The sequence below is a fragment of the Melanaphis sacchari genome, unplaced genomic scaffold, assembly GCF_002803265.2.
Source record: "Melanaphis sacchari strain LSU unplaced genomic scaffold, SCAv2.0 Contig23_pilon_pilon, whole genome shotgun sequence".
In the NCBI taxonomy this organism is placed as follows: domain Eukaryota; kingdom Metazoa; phylum Arthropoda; class Insecta; order Hemiptera; family Aphididae; genus Melanaphis; species Melanaphis sacchari.
This window is the reverse complement of record NW_020271114.1, coordinates 1710235-1730806: the sequence shown is the minus strand read 5'-3', so window position 1 is coordinate 1730806 and position 20572 is coordinate 1710235. Positions and strand designations below refer to the sequence as shown.

At 25.2% G+C, this 20572-nt stretch overlaps 2 protein-coding genes across 4 annotated transcripts in view; one reads left to right on the top strand and one right to left on the bottom strand.

The window, feature by feature from the left end:
• Positions 1-645: 645 nt before the first annotated feature.
• LOC112594692 (transmembrane and coiled-coil domains protein 2) lies at positions 646-6395 on the bottom strand. 2 transcript variants are annotated; one of them, XM_025339638.1, is made up of 10 exons: positions 6126-6395; positions 5756-5789; positions 5560-5693; positions 4126-4309; positions 3904-4051; positions 3490-3724; positions 3388-3432; positions 1837-1919; positions 1612-1765; positions 774-1440 (listed from the first exon to the last, which is right to left on the bottom strand). In XM_025339638.1, the coding sequence occupies exons 3-10, from the start codon at positions 5664-5666 to the stop codon at positions 774-776; spliced, it is 1623 nt and encodes a 540-aa protein (XP_025195423.1). In that variant the 5' UTR covers positions 5667-5693; positions 5756-5789; positions 6126-6395. The 2 variants fall into 2 exon arrangements, with proteins under 2 accessions (XP_025195424.1, XP_025195423.1); XM_025339639.1 differs by lacking the exons at positions 5756-5789; positions 6126-6395 and having other exon boundaries at positions 646-1440; positions 5560-5666.
• Positions 6396-19794: 13399 nt separating this feature from the next.
• Positions 19795-20572, top strand: part of LOC112594781 (RING finger protein 17-like) — a 56686-nt gene continuing 55908 nt past the window's right edge. The window contains exons 1-2 of one of the 2 annotated variants that reach the window (XM_025339766.1): positions 19795-20154; positions 20240-20332. In XM_025339766.1, coding sequence (XP_025195551.1) covers positions 20272-20332 — 61 coding nt within the window. In that variant the 5' untranslated portion in view covers positions 19795-20154; positions 20240-20271. The remainder of the gene's footprint in view (positions 20155-20239; positions 20333-20572) is intronic. The other variant, XM_025339765.1, reaches the window with a different exon arrangement.

The following is a 20572-nucleotide window of genomic DNA, read 5'->3' as shown; positions in this document are numbered from 1 at the left end:
ATGACTTAAAATTAAATACAGAAAAGCAGTGACTACTTAAATATTTCAATATTAAGTTTGAAAAATATTGAAAAAATGTATAGATTATAACTTATTTATAAGCTGTAATACTATTTGTTACACAGTAAAAATGACTAAAATTTAAATCGCAAAAGGCATAGACATTCTATATAATATAAAATATAAATAATTATTATACATGGTTTATTTTATATACACAAATATCAATAATAATACAAATCACAAGACTTCCTAAGCTACATCAATTCGTGGGGAAAGGGAGGAGGATCAAGCAAAATATTATTACATGTAATAGATATAAAAGTAAATAAAAAAATATGCTATAATAAAAAATTATCATTATGACTTACAGTAAATTTCAGTGCTACCGTTTCGTTGTCTTCACTATCACCATGGGTGTCATTGAACCCTCATATCCAATCAATTATAAAACAAGTAAAATAATATATTTTAAATATATATATATATATATGAAAAAAAAATTAATTTAATTTAAAATATGGTTTTAATAACAACAATAGTCATGGCAGGTTGAGAAGGATAGAGTAAGTTAAATACTATTTATACTGTCTATTAGATTATAAAGAATAATATTACAATGTACAGATGATATGCTCATTATTGTTTTTCTCTCTAATACTGTCACAATATTATTTTATAAATTGTCATGGTAATTGGCCTTAAATTGAAAAAATTATCACAACAGTTTACACAAATGTACATATCATTGTGAAAAAAAAATAAAAAGGAAACTATTTAACGGATAACAAGGCTTGTTTGCCATGTTTAATGAGGTAATCACTCAAGCTAACACTATCTGGCCATTGTTTTACTGCAATGAATAATCCAGCAACAACTGCAGTGGTAGTAATAATTCTTAAACGCGTCCTTAAAAATGGCATCAAAATGCCAGCAAATGTGGCAACTAGGAGTAACACTACTTGAAGTACAGTGAGTAACACATTTATTAATTTTACTACTAATGCACGAGCATTAGAATTGTCTAATCCTTCTAATGTGACATATTGTTGATGTTGTGCTTGTTGATGTTCCATTTTAGACATTTTTGTTTGACATGCTTCAAGCATTTCATGAATATCACGAAGTCTTTCTTCACTCTGGTATTGCACTTTTTCTTCCATATCAGTGATAGTTTGTTTAAGATTTTCCACTTCGTTTTGATGTAACTCAGTAAGATCATTTATTTGCTCTTCAAGCCGCTCAGTACGAAAGCGTTCTTCCTGAAGGGAATGGTTTAAGGATGCAATATCTTTGGATACTAACTGTTTGATGTGATCCATTTTTGAACGTAAATGATCTAATTCAGCCCAAACTGGTTCCAAAGAAGTGGTTGCAGATGCAGGAGGTGGAGGCGCCCCAGGACCTGTTCTTGGTGGAATTGATTCACTTGTCACAGAACTAGAAAACAGTAAATGATGGTAATAAAATATTATATTTATAAGCTCATAACCAATAATTTGGTAAACAATCAATACAAATCCGACATTTTTAAAAAAGAGCCAATATTTAAAAATTTATTTATTTTACTCATGATCTAAATCAGTGAACATTAAAAATAAAGATTATTACCTGCACTCTGAAGCACCGTCTTCACTACGTGATGTAGCAGCACCGGCAGTTGATGCATGAAGTCCAACACCGCCAGGCAAAGTAGCACTACCATGATGGTTACGACCACTCTGTTTATCACTATTATCTTCAGTTAGATCAGCTTCACTTGATCCTTCGTTGAATAATTTAAAACTTAATATTCTCGCAATCAAGAATTGTATAAAATAAAAATATAATATTTACTTGATATTGAATTGATATTGTCAGCACTACCAAACTTATTACGAATTAGATGAGCAAATTCTCGTGGTTTTGACATAACTGATCTAAATCATGAATATAAAAAAATATTAAAACCAAAGATATTTTATAATAATTTAAAATTAATTAGCTGCTTAAAGACCAAAATAAGTAATTATCATTATTATATCAAAAATATTTTATTATTTTGTACAACTCTTTTACCTAAAACTGTACAATATACCAATATTGATATTTGTAAAAAATGTCATAATAAAAACTATAAATAATTAAAAAATATTTTATGCATACAATAGCTTTGTAATTTCTTATAAAGTTTGAATTTTATAATAGGTAATTATATTTTAATTGAATGAAATCATTTAAGCTCCAGTAAAAAAATTAAGATTTGTAGGATACTATTTTACAACTGACATATAATATATTTTAAAAATATATCTACATTGTTTTGAATAATTATGTTTAATTTTATGTTATATTTTGACAATGACAATTGTTTTCATTTATATTCAATTTAAACTTAAAACTAATAAAATATGTACAAGTCATAACACTAAAATAAAAATTTAAATATTTATTAAAGTTTATCATACAGAATATACATATCATTATCATTAATTTAAAATGTATCATATGTACAAAATATTATTTATTTAAAATAAAACAATATTTTAATAATTGTCTAAATTAAAAAAATACTTCTTGTAAAAAATAATTTAAATGTTTACATCTCAATTCTTTAACATAACTAAAATTTTAATGCAATAGAATAATTTTAATTCTATAGCATCATCAATAAAGATAATTTTTTTTCAATAAATAAATTATAGATAAAATATGTTGATTATCTTGGTATTTCAATGTCCTTTTTATGTTTAATTAATCTACAGACCTTAATAAAAAAAATAATACTTTAATTAATTTTTAATCCATACATATGTCACGATAAGTAACCATAGTAAATTATGGCGATCAATATATACATCAATAATAAAATGTATATTTTAAATTAATTATAGATTATTAACAATTATGTGTATTCTGATAATTGATTGGCAATATTTTTTTAAAATAATATAAAGAATTTATTTATTGCTAAGATCCTAAATTACTTTGTCTTTTATGAATTTCTATTGAAGAATAATACTATGAATAAATGGTAATGTTAGATTATGGATTAAAATAACACATACAAATTTCAAAATAATGAAATTTAAAATATAATATTTTAATATTATATATACTAGTAATTTATCTAAGAATTTTTAAGCCAATTATTTTTTCAATAAAAACACTAACAATTAAACCATATAATATGTGTGTTTAAAATAAATATTTTATTATTATTACAGTTTTGTATTCTAGCTTAAATCATGATCATATATTGGAATAGTAAGGTCTCCACATGCTAAAAAAAAAGTGGATTCCCACTTACCTATTTGATATAAAAATTATAAAATTATTAAAACTTAAATAAAAAAAAAAAAAACATTAAAAAACTTAAATTATTTAAATAAAAACATATATATTTACCCAGATAAACCAGAAATTCCATCTCTTATATTACCACCAACATGTCTAGAAAAATAAATATATTATTATAAATTATATACAGTGCCTATTTAAAATATTTACCTTAGACCATGTCCAACATCTCTTAACATTTCTTTTGGTTGTTTTAAATGATGTGATGTTGTGAGCCCATGTGTTTCTAAGTCTTTTAATCGTTTATTATAACCTTCAAGCTTTTTTTGTAATTGTGATATACCAACAGCAGATTTTTGATTTTTTTTTTCAAATATTGATTTAATTCGAGCCAGTTGTTGTTTATCTGCATTTGATGCTAATTTTAAATATTCATTAACATTATCTGCAAGCAAATATATTTAAAATATTATTAGTCATTATTATAACACAAATATACTATTATTTTCTAAATACTTAAGGTAAAACAATATATTTTTTTTTTTTATTATAACTTTTGAACTTTAAAGAACTGTTCAAATATAAATTTATCAACAGTAATTAATCATCTTTATAGTTTTATACCATCTCTTGCAGTTTGTTCACTTCGAATCAAATCTTTAGTACGCACGATTTTCGATCGGACATGATCCATGGCTGCTCTAGTCTTTGTACCATCAGAATCATCAGCAAGTTCAGCACCATTGTATCCACCATATGAATAAAATAAATCCTATAAATATAAAAATGTTATTCTTTTAATTCTATAATAAAAAGCTAATAGTAGTATTAGTCTATTTTACATACACCATCATCTTCATTGTTGCCAGATGGGTTGGGTTCTTCACTGGATGCATAACTTGATAAATTATCAGGTCTAATAAGTCCAGTATCTGCAGATCCTCCCCTTTCATGACGGACCACTCGAATACTTCCCGATGACCCAACAGGTGATTTACATCGACTCATAGCAATTTCATCAGCCGAAAAACTAATTAAAGAGTTGTGGTTACACTTATAAATATATACTAACATTTTTTCTGGGATTATAAAAGTATATAATATATGATGGTAAAATATATTGATATATTGAAAATTATAGGAACTTTATAGTTAAGATACTTTATAAAAAATGAAAATAACAATTTATTAGAAAACTATAAGCCTGCAAAGTTTTTATGATCAGCCACAATTAATAGCATAATATAATATAATAGTATATTAATAGTATAGTATAGTATTAAATAAATATATACTTAATAGTATATAAAGTTTAGCAAAATTAGTTTTGAATTTTCAGAAAACAAAACAGAAAAATATTTAATATATTTTTATAATTCAAAAATAGACTTAAATAACTGTTTTTAATTTATCTTTATAATGTAATTATTAATATATCATGTACAATATAAAAAGTTAATACTAATTTATTATTGTTCAATAAAATAAATAACTAGATCTTGTTTATGGTTAGGTTCATAGTTCATGTAAATTTGACATAGAATAATTTTAAAACAATAAATAAATAACTTTAAATTAATTAATTTCAATATTATATATCATTCACTCTGTAGACTTTTAACAGTTACAATTAAATTAACATATTAATTTTAACCAAGGTAATTTAATGAATATTAAGGCTCCATTTAAAATTGTAATTATCATATTTTACTCTAATTTATAAGTAATATTTATTTGTGCAAAACTATTGATCATGAAAAAATCACTTAACAGATTCAGTTCAATGATTGAAATAACACTAGACATTTATAACTGACTAACAGTAGGTAAATAATGTGAATAGTAATCTAAAAAAAACTATTGCAGAAGATAACATGGGATCAAAGTTACTGGATAATAATTAACACATCAATGGAATTTTTATTGAATAACAAACAGATAAGAAATTGTTTCATTAATAAAAAAGGCGGCTGAAGTGTTTTATGTAATATTAAGTATTAGATAAATTAGTTATCTATAATTTAAATTTAACTATTTTAAGACTATCTAGTCTTTCATTATTATTATAAGTATCTAAAATTATTATTTTATCACTTGTTTAATTTTTTTTAGTAAGAGTAGTATACGACTTAGAATTTTTTAGCAAAATACAATTTTGTTTGTTTATGTTTAGAAAAATATGTAGAACCAATTGATAATGACAACAAGCAATTAAGTTACAAAATTGTGTATTTTGAGATAAATTTAATTAGTTTATATTTCTTAAAATTGTATACATACGTAGCAGCATTCCACGGTTTATTAGCCATTTTAGGCATTGGATTTTGTGAAGGAGAAAAACTCCGACTAGACTTTGATATCCTAATGTCAGGCGTCAATGCATCCATAAAAATTGTATTTCACTAAACTCATCTCTAAAATTGATAACAAAAACTAATTATTTAAGAAGGTACCTTAATATGATTCAATAACTTACATGCAATTTAATTTTTCCACGTACAAACTGGATCCTGTAACAAAAGCAGGAAATAACCTTGAGCTTTATTGCTTCATGAATTCAATAAAAACAAAGAATCCCTACAAAACTAAATCAATGTCAAGTGCCAACAGGTGCAAAAGATCATGCAAAATCAGGTATGATACCCAGAGCTACAGTAAATTTGTCAGATCATGCGGATTTCTTTTAAGATCAATAGTGTTGGACCGAAACTAATCAATTGTTTCAACAACCGGTTGACCTTAAAAAGAAAACCGCGACGTCTAGTGCCGCTATCATCGGGTTGAAATAAATTTCCAATCGGTTTGCAATGCCCGACAGAACACAAACGGAACGATTTTCTACTCACTCGGACGTCATGATTGCATGACTGTATTTTATAATTGCTAGATTAACGCCAGAATTTCGACGTAGATCCTCGCCACGATAAGTTAGGGGTAGACGGTGAAACATTCATGACTCGGAAACAATAAAATAACCCCGATTGGAGAGGATCTTGTATGCTTTTATTGTTTATTCGTTGTTCGTGTGTTTGCAGCGAAGAAAAATCGTCGGACTGCGCACTGCAATACCCAATAACTATCGGGGAACGACAACACACAAAAGGCTAAATTTTGCGTCAGATAAGTAATCACGAACAGATGATCGTCTCGCGGACAGTGGGCGGCGACGAGACGTCGGATGGCTTAGCGCTATCTGTCTGTACATGTGACGTACTGTTGTATCATAACATGATGTACCGTGTTTTCGTTGTAGAAAAGTTTGAATAATAATGATTAATAATAAATAAAATTAGTCATCAATATTAAATTTAGTTAAGCGCGAAACTGTGACGTGTGAACGCATAAAACCGTGAACTATCTATATTACATAGAGTATATCACAACGATCTGACACATTCAAATGTATTTTTAAATTTGAATGTAAAATTATCATATCTTTATGATACACCATACACCGTATTGATTACTGAAGTCAAGCCATCGCACTGGTCAGGGTCGAATTTAGAGATGAGCAATAATAATGAATTGTTCATACCGAAGATTTAAAAAAAACCGTAAATATTTACTGGCTTGTAAAATATATTATCAAATAATACAGTATACACACATCAGATAGGTAAAATTAAATTTCATGTTTGTTTTAGCCAAAAGTATTTAAACAAAGAATCAATGCCCAAAAATTAACCTTTTTTGCTTAATCCTAAGCATTATTACCATTATATAATACATGATACCTACCTATTATATTTTCGGAAAAACTTCTACAAAATTAATTTTCGTACTTTTTTACTCCATTATTTTTAGAATGTATTGATTTCATGATCTACCAATCATAGTCAATAGATACATATAAGTAGGGCTGGAATTTATGCGTACTTAATAAAAATCCAAAAACATGTACTTTTATATATATATATATATATATATATATTTAAAATGGCCAAAATAATATATGTAATATAAAATAAAAATATGTGAAAAGAAAAATTTTAAAATATGTCAACGTGTTTAATTAAAATACAATTCTAAATAATTTTGAATACCTAATATAATTCATCGTTTTTAATTTCTAATTAATTTAATTTAAAAAATATAATATGTGGTTAAAAATAATACATATGAAATAAAAAAAGTTCAAAAATATGGTGTTAAATTAAAGTACAATTAATTTGTCTTATAAGAAGGCATCGCACCCGCACATTGTGTTCTCTTCGTCATACCTACGATATGGTAAATTTTCGCTATATAACTAGTTTCAATAGTGTGCTTTTAGTTTTGATATTAGAGTGAATTGATCTATTATCAAACTTTTATATAAGAACATTATCTGTGTTCTCTCGTTGATTTTTTAAAATATTTTAATTTTGAAGTGAATTATGAGCATTTTCAAACATTTATATTTTTTATACTCATAACTCACTTAAAAATTAAATTATCGTAAAAAACTATCGAGAGAACACAGATAATGTTCTTACCTAAAAGTTTTATAATAGATCAATTCACTCTAATATCAAACTAAAAGCTCACTATTAAAACTGGTAAATGAAAATTTACCATGTTGTACGTGTATAAGACAGAGACAACACTTGCGGATGCGACGTTCTCTTAACACTGACTTATACCTACTAAAATAGCGTTCCACATCACAGATATTTTCACAACCACGCAAATACAAGTACTAACATGGTTGTAAATTCGTAAATATAGATTTTTTTCAAATAATTGCTGAATGATGAACATAAAATATAATCAAAGAATTGACAAAGATCATTAAGGTACAGTTATCGAACAGAAACAGATAAACCAAAATCAAATTATTAATATTTAACTGATACTTTCATATACTTAAACCTATGCATCATACATTTAAAATTTTTACGAGTACTATTAACGAAACATAAATATATAATACTACTAAAACCACCAAAATTATCAAAATTTACCAAATATGTAAAAAAAGAAGTTGAAATTTAATAAATTATGTAAAAATAAATAAAATAAAATATGTCTTATTTCATTGTAAATCAAATGAAATGAATTTATCATTTGCAATAATTAATTTATCATGTTTTAGTAAAAATATGTATTTACATACAATTCCCAGATTTACATATAAGTTTTAAAAAATGAAAATATTTTGAAATTCGATTTTTTTCAATGTTTTTTTGATAAAATGATATTTGTTTAAACCTAACTCAAAAACCAATAATTTCTACAATTTTTTTTTTTTTTGCTATCGTTTTTATCATGTTATAGATTTCTATAAAAAAAATCAGCAAATTGAGACCTAGAGAGGCTGCTAAACTAGATTTATATCAAATTAGAAAAATATCGTCTGTATTGTATACTGTTATTTTTATTAATATATGCATATGCCACATTGCACGTAATAATGATGTGTTTAAATATCTAATGTAATTAATGTTAACGCTAATAAATAATGATTGAGTAGTCAAAGTGTATTCTTTTAAATAAAATAAATAAATAATGTGTCTGTTTAGTTGTTATGTTGAGATGCTCAAATCTGTCACTAAAGGGCTATACAATTTTAAACATGAATGTATGTGTAATGCTGTAATTTAACTTATATAACGTACTTACGCGGTCATTTAATAAAAACATAGAACAATAATTGTTAAAAAACCAACCCGTAATAAGTATAGATCAGCGGCCCCCACTATGCGGCTCTTCAACAAATTTTGTGCGGCCCGCACTAAAATTAAATTGTACATTCTAAAATCCAAAATTTTATAATCAGTGACTAAAATTATTAAATACTAATTTTGTAATTTTAATTATTATTACTATTGTTTATGTGTATGAATAAATTATGTAGTGCATTGCTGTCGCTTTTTATATTATTATTTTTGTTTATTTTATCTTTCTATTTTCAACTCGTATTGAATTATCAGTTGGAGAGATAAGTAAGTACCTACACGATTATGAGTTTATTATTTTCCACTACGTAGTCTTGTATAAACAGTTTATTCGTTATCGCTTATTGTCAGAATCATAAAAATAACAGAGATGAGAGAGGTATCGTCCATCTACATAAAAACAACATTGAATCAAATAAATAAATTTAAAAACTAAATAAAATTATATCAATATAAATTTAATAATTCAATAAATATATTCAATTTAGTATACTATACTAATAATATAAATGATTTGTATAAAATATTAACTACGAATTGATTTTAAAATTAAAATTATATAAGTTCAAGAAAAACATTTGTGTCATTCATGAATTTTTTTTCTATACAATACCTTTTTCTAACAAAATACCCTTTCTCATTTTATTATTCTACACTAAATTTAGTGAACAGTTGAAAATTTGTCTATTTTTTATTATTATCATTCAAATTGTATGCGGAAAGTCATTTTCAAAAATTAGATTTAGCCTTTTCTAAAATCCTAGTGAGGACCGCTGGTGTAGGTACATAATAATATAATATTATACTTGTACTTCGTGGATAGCGTGACTATTTGGTCTTGTGTATATTGAGTCATAATATAACTGACTATGCACGAATCATTAAAGATTTATAGCAGGCGAGTATAAAACTGGATAATAACGGCAGTAGGTACATTTATATACTCAGATAATGAAAATTCGGTCAATGGAAATTGAAGAATGACATTTCGTTATTCGTCGAATCTACGTATTATGGGCGCGTAAATAAAAAGAAAACAATTTTGCTAATGCGTATTGTAATGCATATATAGCTTATAGCGATATTACGGTATTATTGTAATGTCGTGAAGTCATGAAGTCATCGTGGTATACAGTGCGGTGAACCGAGAAATGAACTACCGCCAACGTCCGAAGGGAAAAAGGATGCGGTTTCTCGGGTCGCTGGCGCTAGACGAGGTACACTCTATAATTTTATATTCGAATAACCATTGCACTTAAGGGTCGTATATTTGATGCAACCACGACTGCTGCACGCATGCACTGCTTTAATTAATATAATATACGTCTATACGAATATACTATATACGCTATACCTCTGCAGCAGTGTCACAGAAAGCAATATTTTATATTAATTTGAAGAAACTAAATAGATCGGTTAAAGCTGCAATATTGCAGCTATCGTATGAGGATATATTATGACTAGTCTTGGTAAAGCTTATTTAACTTTATAATTTTTATTGTTTAATATAACTTGTTTGTGGAGTATTTGCCATTTTTTATTTTATAAGTGTTATGAGTCATAACTTATGACTATTTTAGTATCCACTATCCATACATAATTGTTATGGTTTTAAATCGTTAGAGACCAGAGTTTAGATTTTAGGAATTCGAAAAATGTTATTGTTTTTTATTATCATAAAATATTTAAAATAACGGACCAATGGATGTGTCTGCAACATCACGTGTTTTTAGCGGTTTTATTGAGTAACTTTATAATTAATAAAAAAATTAGTTTAGATGTGGTTAACAGCCAAAATGTCGATCACCACATGAATTTAAATCATTCAAGACTCCTTTTTGCCTTTTCTAGAACTTTTTTCAGAAAACAAGAACAAAATTTTATGGTAAGTTCCTCCATTAAATATTTATTTATATTTTGTTTGTTTAACTCACGAATGTATATTATACGATTTGATTAATTACTTTTTACCGTGATGTAGTATAATTTGCAAGATTGAATGAAATTAGGGTGAGTTGATATCGACAACTCTAACAAACTCAAAGATCAAGAAGAAGTCCTCATAGGTTTTTCCCCTAAAATAGTTTAAGCACGAATTTCTAATTAAACTACTATACATTTTTACTTATCTAAATTCACAATACATAGATATAGCTAAAAAATGTATGGGATACTGTAGTGTATACTGTATTGCAATATCTCAGTACCACATCTGAGTCCCTGTTTATGAAGTAGAAAACGAAACTAGAGAAGTAAAGGTACAGCGCATTGCTATTATAGTACTAAACTTTCCATTTTAACCCTTCGACATTGTTTGTGAAAATCTTAATTGATTATGAATTCATAAAGGTAAGGGTAAATAAAAAACAGTTAGTGATTATTGTGAATCATTACTTGACCATTTATCATATTTATTTTCTTCTTAATAAATTATTTACTGCATCATATAATATATATATCTATCATCATATATATAGGTATTTAATTACCAAAAGCAAATAGTAATATTTGGTACTGATAATTTGTTACTAAAATTATTATATATTTATATACATGCAAATTGCAAACATTGTAAACATTGAAATATATAGGTATAATTAATTGGTTAAAAAAAATCTATGTCCAAATTATATTTTAATTTTAAAAAGTATTATAAATGTATGTATTGTATTAATATAGTTGATACACAGACACAGGTATAATACGTAGATTTTTCTATTATAAAATTATAAATGATTACTTATATCGAACGCCAAATTATTCGAATTTTTCGTTAATTAAATTAATAATTATTTTACGAGAACGATAAAATTGTTTAAATCTCATTATCTATTGGTCAGAATTTTTTATTTATTCTTCTTTACTTTTGAGATTATATCGATATTCTAATTTACACATTTATTATAACTTTATACTTAAGAACTTTTTGATATAAACTGTTAGTATCGCTTATATTTTTACATATAGTAAATATTTTAATATTAAGTTAAGTACTAGGTAGTTTTTACATTATTATATGAAATTACCTATATTAGTTATTTATAAATCATAACGCATTAATTAATTTATAGATAATATTGTCCACTTAAATGATTATTATATAAAAGTTATAAACATTTAAAATATTTGTAATAATAAAAATTTAAATTACCTTATTAACCTCACTTCTTAGTCTTCATCATATGATATTTACATAATAAATGAAGTAAGTATACCGTATCACCGGATGCCTATAGAATTACCTATTTGTCGTGTATTTGTTACATTGAAACCTTGAAAAGAAAAATAAAACTAAAGTTTGAAAAACGATACTATTAATCAAATACAGGTCGCATAGTTTGTGTGTACTCTTTTTATCAAAAATTAATAGATAGTTTAATCATATTAGGCATAAGGCAGGCAATTTAGTACTATGTTGATTTAATTGTTCTTATAGACCAGGGGTCGGAAACCTGCGGCTCCTTAACATGCAATCTGTGGCTTTTTGGAAAACGTGTCAGCATCAGTATCGAGACCCGTAAAATATAAATCAAAATTAAATTATAATTTTTTTTTAGATTACTATACAATTTATTACACTAATTTTATTTTTATTTGTATCCTATACAGTCATAATATTTCTGAGTTCTAATTATCCTAGGGTTTGCACGATCATATTACTTATAGAACAAATTATATTTTAAGAAGAAATAATAAGATATTCGTAGATATTAACCCTATAATATTATCTAAATAATGTTTATAGTGATTAATGAGTATGACAACTATAAACGCGAATTGGTAAATTTTGGATAGGTATAATAACAGTTTGGAAAACTTTTTTTTTTCTTGAGAATTAGAAATATAGGTATAAATGGATAATCATTATTTTTTTTGCCAACAAATTAAAATTATATTTAATTTGAATTTTAAAATTGTTTAATTAACTGCAAACTGGATTAGGCAAATAAAATATGATAAAGTCGATTTGGTGTATCTAGACTCTAGACATTCCCTTGAATTATATTTGTGTAAATTTCATTCAATAACTAAATTAGGATAATTGTATATACCGCTGGAAACTTGTAAACACTCTTATTGAAAAGATCTTAGTTACACTGTTTTTTGTTGACTAGGTAAATTATGCAGAACTTTAATTTTATTTTTAACTAATGAATAGGGTTCGGATTATTTTAAAGCAAATGCTACTTTTTTTATATAAATGAGATAGAAATCTAATTTTTATAAATAAATTCGTTTTGTATCATTTTAATGTCAAATAAACCAATTTTTTTTTTTTTGCTTTTTATGTATAAATACTTTTTTGCTTTTTTCAATTATTTCAGCTGTGGAATTTTTATATGTTTATTATTCTATAGTCATAAAAAAAACTAATTTAATTTATTAATTATGTTCATTTCTTATTAAAAATGTGAAAACCTGGAATATGGACTAAAATGGTTGTCTTCGATTATTATTGTTTTCGTTATTGGCTTGATTATTAGATGTATTAAACGTATAGATTATTGATCTAAAACATTCTATCAGACAATAGAGTCAGTTTCACTACTGAAAATCTTATAAAATACGTGGTAGTTAATTCTTTTTACAATTTTATAAATTTATTATTAATTCGTATTTGGTTATGCTGTTTTTTTTTTTTTGCTTTTTTTTTAAAAATAAGTATGCTTAATTTTGCTTTTTTAGAATAATTTTGTGTTTTTTTTGTTATTTATTATGTTTTAAAATTCGAGTCCTACTAATGAATAATATATTTATTTCTTAAATTAAATCTTATTTTATTATTTATTAATTATTTGAACACCTTAAACTTGAAAAATAATTCGAGTTAAAAGTTAAATTATTATTATTATTTTTACACTTTTATTTACTATTTGTACAATTTGTCTTACAAAAACATTGTTTATATCTTTGGGTTTTAACTATCAAAAGATGCTTAGTTATATTGGCTATTTTCCTGAGTATTTTTCTTAATAAACATCCTTTATGTCTATTTGTGATTAAGGGTAGATACTAAAATTAAATCAGGTGTAATACTACTTGAGAGTATATCTTTTTATATGTATTACAGATAATTGTGAAAATGTGATATTTGTGAATTATGATTTATGGCTAAATAATTTATCTGGTCATGTGTGTCAGTTATAAACATTTTGTTCTTAGGTATAAGGTACATATTGTTTCTAAATTCTACGAATGCATCCTTATAATATGAAGTTTCTGTAGTTTCTATTCAATTTTTACTTTATTTATTCTGTCGAGATTAAATCATGTCAGTACACAATAACCGGCTAAAGTACGGAATAATAATTATAAAAACTATGTTTTCACTTTATCTAATCAGCATGAAACATTAACCAATTTCGAACTTTAGCAGTAACATTTATAATATTATATTACTATAGTCCAATACTGTGAATGAAAACAAAATATTTTGGCTTTAAAAATTAGTATGTTTTTTATTATTTTTTAGTGCAACATTAGTACATATTACGTCATAATTTTTATTTATATTTATGTATGATTTTAATATATGTATCTAATTTACACCTGACCTGTTACTCAAATCAATAGACTAAAATAAATTAAAATACAATTATTACCAATATAATAACTAATCTCATGAACATAATAATTATAATATGCTAATAATGTACTATATTTACTATATTTGAAAACAATGAGTTATTTAAAGTTTTTAATTAGAATAATATAGATGAGCAATGAGGTAATGAGTAATGCCATTGATTATACTTTTAAATGTTTATTGCGTTAAACAAATAATTCTTTTAAAGTAATAAATATATTTTTTGTTTTGAGTAACTTTTTATCAGTTAATATTATCTATTCTTATTAGTTATTACGTATTAGTAATAAATTATAAAATAATAAATAATGTAATAAATTACTAATGATGTGATAATTTATTAGTATAAGACGCTAAGTAAAAAATAACCACATCTAAACAGTTAACTAATACATCTTAGACAGTAAATTATTATAAAAACCAAGGTATACAAAATTAATGTAAAGAAAATGAAAATGTGTACAAAAATCAGTTTTTGGCAAAATTGGTTTTGTTATTTTGTTGTAATTAAAAATTGAATTATCATAATAGCATAATAATAGGCATTTAAACTATCTATAGACAATAGAATGCCTATAATTGAAGTTGTTTACCTACCAAATGTATTTTTTATTTATAACAACATTTTAATAGACATAGGCATCTAATAACATTTAAAAAATACTTTGGTCTTTTATTTGTGTTAAATATATTATGTTACTTATGAAATTTTCAAAGTTTTTTTCGGTTTATTTATGTTAAAATTTTTTTTTATTAGTTAAAAACCTTAAAGTTTTAATACAAGAATCCTCATCGGTTTTTCTTACAACATTCATAACTAAGTATTATTTATACGGTTAAAAAAAAAAATACAAATTAATTACTCATAACATGAGTTATTAAATTGGTATCTATGTACTTCGCTTTGCAAACTTATTTGACCATCCACTACCTATAGCGGATTGAATATAGGACTTAGTAATTAGTATATTTTCGAACGTAGTTCAAACTATTTATACTCTATATATATTTTCTTGATATTTTGATTTTTGATATACTCGTGCATATATAAACAATTGATTAAATAACATTTGATTTTTTAAATAAAATCCCGTCATAAAAATGCATGACGGATCGGCTAGTTTATACCAATTATTTTCAATTGTATTTCTATAGCCAATATACAAAAAAATTCGGATTTCGTTAGCTTAAACGAAATGAATGTTTGAATTTAATCGGCCATTTATCAATTGCGCCGAAAGTCTAAAGTAAAAGAAAACAAATTATATGGGATATAAAAAAGGGTATTAGTACATCGTACATCAATTGCGCTGATCAATATTTGGATGTAATACATTATTGTTGCTAATTAATTATTACACCAATCGATTTCTAAAAATATATATTAATGTGTATAATATTGTCTATTACTATTGATTTTTTAACTTGTAGATAAGCAGTGTTAATCATTTGGTACGTTAATAATTTATAGATATGTTTGATGAGTTAAATTTTAATAACTACAAATTTAATTTATTTTTACGTATTGTATTCCCTAGTTTTATCTAAAATGTAGCAATCTAATCTACGGCGTTGTGTTCATAGGTACGTTTTAAAACCATTATTTTATTATTTGAAGATAAAACAAAATTTAAACAAATATTTTTCATTTATAATATAAATCTGTTCAGTATAATTCCACGCGTTTTACACGAAGTTGTACTTTTGGCTAGTGCTCTTAAATATTATGGAAATAGTTTTTGGTGAACGTGGTAAAGACTTAGTTATTTACTGAAATTATAAATTTTGTCCAGGCATAGTTGAAGAACATCGATATATTTAATCTATTAGGATTTAAAACGATGCAAAAACATACCACAAGGCTCAAGGAATATGTATGCAAAATTTGGTGCCAATTGGTCCATTAGTTCTTATCTATAAGTCCCATACAAACGAACAATAATTTTTATTTATGTATCTAGATAAGAAAGAAATGTGCTAGTAGTATAATCATTATTATTTTTAATTAATATTTTATTTATTTAATAAAATAATAATAATGCACATTATACACTATATGAGTATAATAACTCATTACTCATTAATAATTATATGAATCTATTAAAAGTAGTGACCTATATAATTCAATCTCAGACGTCAGTGGATTGCAATCTATATATATTTGAAATGGTTAAATCTATTGTCCAACGGAGTAATAGTGTCGATTATCTGTATATTACTATCATATAATGTTAAAAATCAATTCTTTTCATCAATCTATTAGTTTATATAGTCAGATATGGTATATAGCATTATGTATAAATTATTAATTATAATAATATGTAGTACGGATATTTTAGTATATTATCTAAAATCTACATGAAATTGATTTTATTCAACTTTAACATTTATGAGTTGATTGTTATGAGTACATTCCATTGGGATAATAGAAAAATTAATTTTAGTTATGCTATAGTATTTATTAATTCCAATTGCCGTCACTTTTGAACCATGCCATCACGCTTATCTCATGACTTCTCGTAATAAAGTATTCTGATATTTCAGGCTGCGGGTCTCTCCTACAACACATTTCGGCCCCTCGATAATATGGTTTATAATAAGTAATGACTATATGAGTCATTGATGGACCCTCTGAATAGTAGGTATATTATAAAGTTAAATGTAAGTACAGTAAAAAAATTAAAGTTAACAAAAGCAGACACGTATTTATTAGTATATTATAAATATAATAAAATTGATGGCTTCCAACATACTCGTGGAGATAAAAAATGTTGGTAAGTACCAGATACAAAAATAATTACAGTTATAAATTGTACATTATATGTACATATTATATATATTAATAACAGTGCCGGATTAAAAATATATGACGTCCTAGACCCTTTAAAATATGCTGCCCCTATCCCAAGAAAAAAAATGTATTTATTTCTCAAATTCATGAGTTTACTTTAATATTTCTTAAATATTATACAAAATTAATTTAGGGAGTTATATAAATCCATAAAATGTTTATATGATTTTTTTTCCATTTCTTACAATATTTACACAATTCTTATAAAACAATAGAAAATTTTTCAATTTTTTACGCCTAAAGCTTCACAGGCCTAGGCGTAAATCCGGCCCTGATTAATACCCATGTGCCATGATGTGGCCACTGGCCATACTGACATAGTAGACAGTAGTAGAATTTCTAATAATATAATGTGTTTTAATTTACGCAGTATCCATACCTATGTATTATGTATATAAGCATTATAAATTATTCTATTATTGATAATATAATAAATGCATAAATATAAAATCAGATCACCCATTTCAATAGGTAGGTATAAAATGTATTTAAGACAATTACAACTTTTAGGCTTTAGCTTGATGACACCAACTAACATCTGTCTAGAATTTAGAAAATCTTTTCCTAATTTCTGGAGAACAGACGAATAATAACAATAAATAATAACCATCAAAATACACTTCAATATATGATACGAATTATAAAAAGTAGTATGTTTTGGTAGGTATAATATAATGTATGAACTATGGGTCAGCAATCAGCATTTCAGTAACCCGCGGGCCGCGGTCCTCATTGTAATTTGTAATATAATGTCATAGACACCGCGTGCAAAATTTATAATAATTATCCTATGATAATTCATAATAGTGAATCTAGAACCTTTGTAGAAAAAAAAATATGTCTTAAATTTCACTTGAGTACTTACTTAACAAATTATTCTTTACCCATATTGTTTTTTATTTATTTATTGAATAAATAACTTCCTTTTTTAATCATGAGTAACTATAATGCGTGTGTATTTTGCTTAGAATCAGTTAAATTAAATCCCGGATTAACTCTTCGTGTGTAAGTTAATTAATATTTATTTATAGTGGCATAAACATATTTAAATATTTCTAAAAAAATAAATATTTTCAAAAATATTTAGATTTCCTAAAGATCCAGTAATTAGGTTCAAACGGTTGGAAGCTTGTACCTAAATATAATGAATCTGACATTTTTCCTAACCGAAAGCTGTGTTCATTTCATTTTGATCATCATTGTTTTACTGGAAAACATAAAAAATGTATTAAACGTGGAGCAATTATTCCTACACTACATATGAAAAAGTATGCAAAATAGTTATGTATTTCAATTATGCAGTTATAATACTTGCATCAAAATTTTGTTTTCTTCAAAATACTCATAGTAATTATTTTAAACAAAATTATTATATTTAGGAACTATAATGTACCAGGAAATCCTTCTACATCTGAATTATGTTTGAATTTAACTTCAACTCCAATGGAATTATCAGACACTGATAAATTAATGCAAAATTATTTTATTTTTAAAATAAATATTAAATACTAACAATTTCTTCTACTGTATTACCCTAATAGATTAAGTGTCCATAGTTAAATTGCTCACATGAAAATATCTATTTTTGTTTTTCATAATTTAAGAAAGTCTTAAACGTAAACATAGCCCGATTCCAATGCCTGAACTATCAACACCAGTGTAAATTTCAAATGAAAGTCATGATTTAAAAGTCTGATACACCTAAGTACAAAAATAAAAGAAAGTCTTTTATTGGGGATATTAAATCTCCAGATCTGGCTACTCCTAAAAGAGTTAAAAAACAGTTTTTAAATGCCAAATGCCATGTTATGTTTCAAAGAAGACATATTAAAGTGTTAAATGAAACAATAAGGCGTTTTCGAAAAAAAATTTCTTCTTTAGAGATTCTATTCAAACATTTTAAGTCCAATAATCTGATAACTGAAGAAACCCATGACGAAATATTGGTATATATTTTATACTAAAAGTACTTTCTATAATAATTGCTGTTTAACTATTTTTACTATGTGTTATAATATATTAATATATTATAGTTGATTGTGGTATTTAACATTTATTATAGTTGATTGTGGTATTTTTGAACATTTTTTGTTGTGATAAATGTTCAATTTGTGTGGTTTAATTAATTGTATTTGTATAATGTATAATGAAAATTAAAAGACAATTTATAAACAAAACGTTTTACGTTGTTACTTCAACTTTGATATCAAAATTCTAAACATTGGTTGTTTAACTGAATAACAATTAACAACTGATAGCTGGTAAATATGCGACAAGTAACTTCGCGCATGCGTAGATTGAGCACCTCATCAAGAGATTCGTCGCTAATATCGGTAACAAAAAAATATATACACGTCAGTGGATAGATCAGTCCAATCGAAAAGCGATAAGATAGAGATAACAGTATCTCACCAAACGGTGAACATGCTTTTCAAACAAAATTTATAATATTTTTGGTATTCTTGGTTTGATCATTTAGATAGAGTAGCCTATCAATTAACCAGTAATAACAATGGTTAAGTAGTAAATAGTAATCGTTCTATTTTTGTACGTTTTCCCGTGTATTATTGCTTATAGTTAATACTGTTAATAGTTTGTAATGTTTGTATTTGTATGGGTACAACGGTTCAGTGTTCAGTTATAACTTATAATTTGCACTTTAGCTTGCTTTCGATGATTCCAGATTTCTGATTTGTATGGATATTATTACTCACTGACCACTGTTGTAAAATAGTATGGCATATTAACTAATAACTTTTAAACTCTTGAAGATTAATAATGTAATTACTTATTTTGTGATCATCGTTATACGTTAAAATTTGAAAATTCAAATTTTGATTTCAATTTCATGTGTTTTATTTTTAGTTTGGCCACGGCTATTGTATACATTTAACACCATGAATCGTACTAATAAGATTCCTTTTTGTTCTCGATGTCATACAAATTACCATATTGGAGGTAATTATAATATAAAAATTATTTATTATAATTTAAAGTTTGATAAGTATGTGCATAGAATTATGATATTAGTTACTTGTTATTTATTAGTTATTACCCAGTAGTTATGTTATAATTTTATGTGCATTCTTATTATATCTATAGACTTAAGAAGTAGTTTTCAACATAGGTTGTTTAATGTGTACATGTATTTTATTATTTATTTTCAACCATTTAGAACTATTATCAAGTATTTTTTGT

What these genes read in the sequence shown, in the direction of transcription:
- LOC112594692 (XM_025339638.1), bottom strand. Translation starts at nt 5,666, where the DNA reads ATGGATGCATTGACGCCTGACATTAGGATATCAAAGTCTAGTCGGAGT. An exon ending in GCAACAATGAAGATGATGGT is followed by an intron (nt 4,052 to 4,125) that starts GTATGTAAAATA and finishes TTATATTTATAG; the next exon opens with GATTTATTTTATTCATATGG. An exon ending in GACGGTGCTTCAGAGTGCAG is followed by an intron (nt 1,441 to 1,611) that starts GTAATAATCTTT and finishes ACTGTTTTCTAG; the next exon opens with TTCTGTGACAAGTGAATCAA.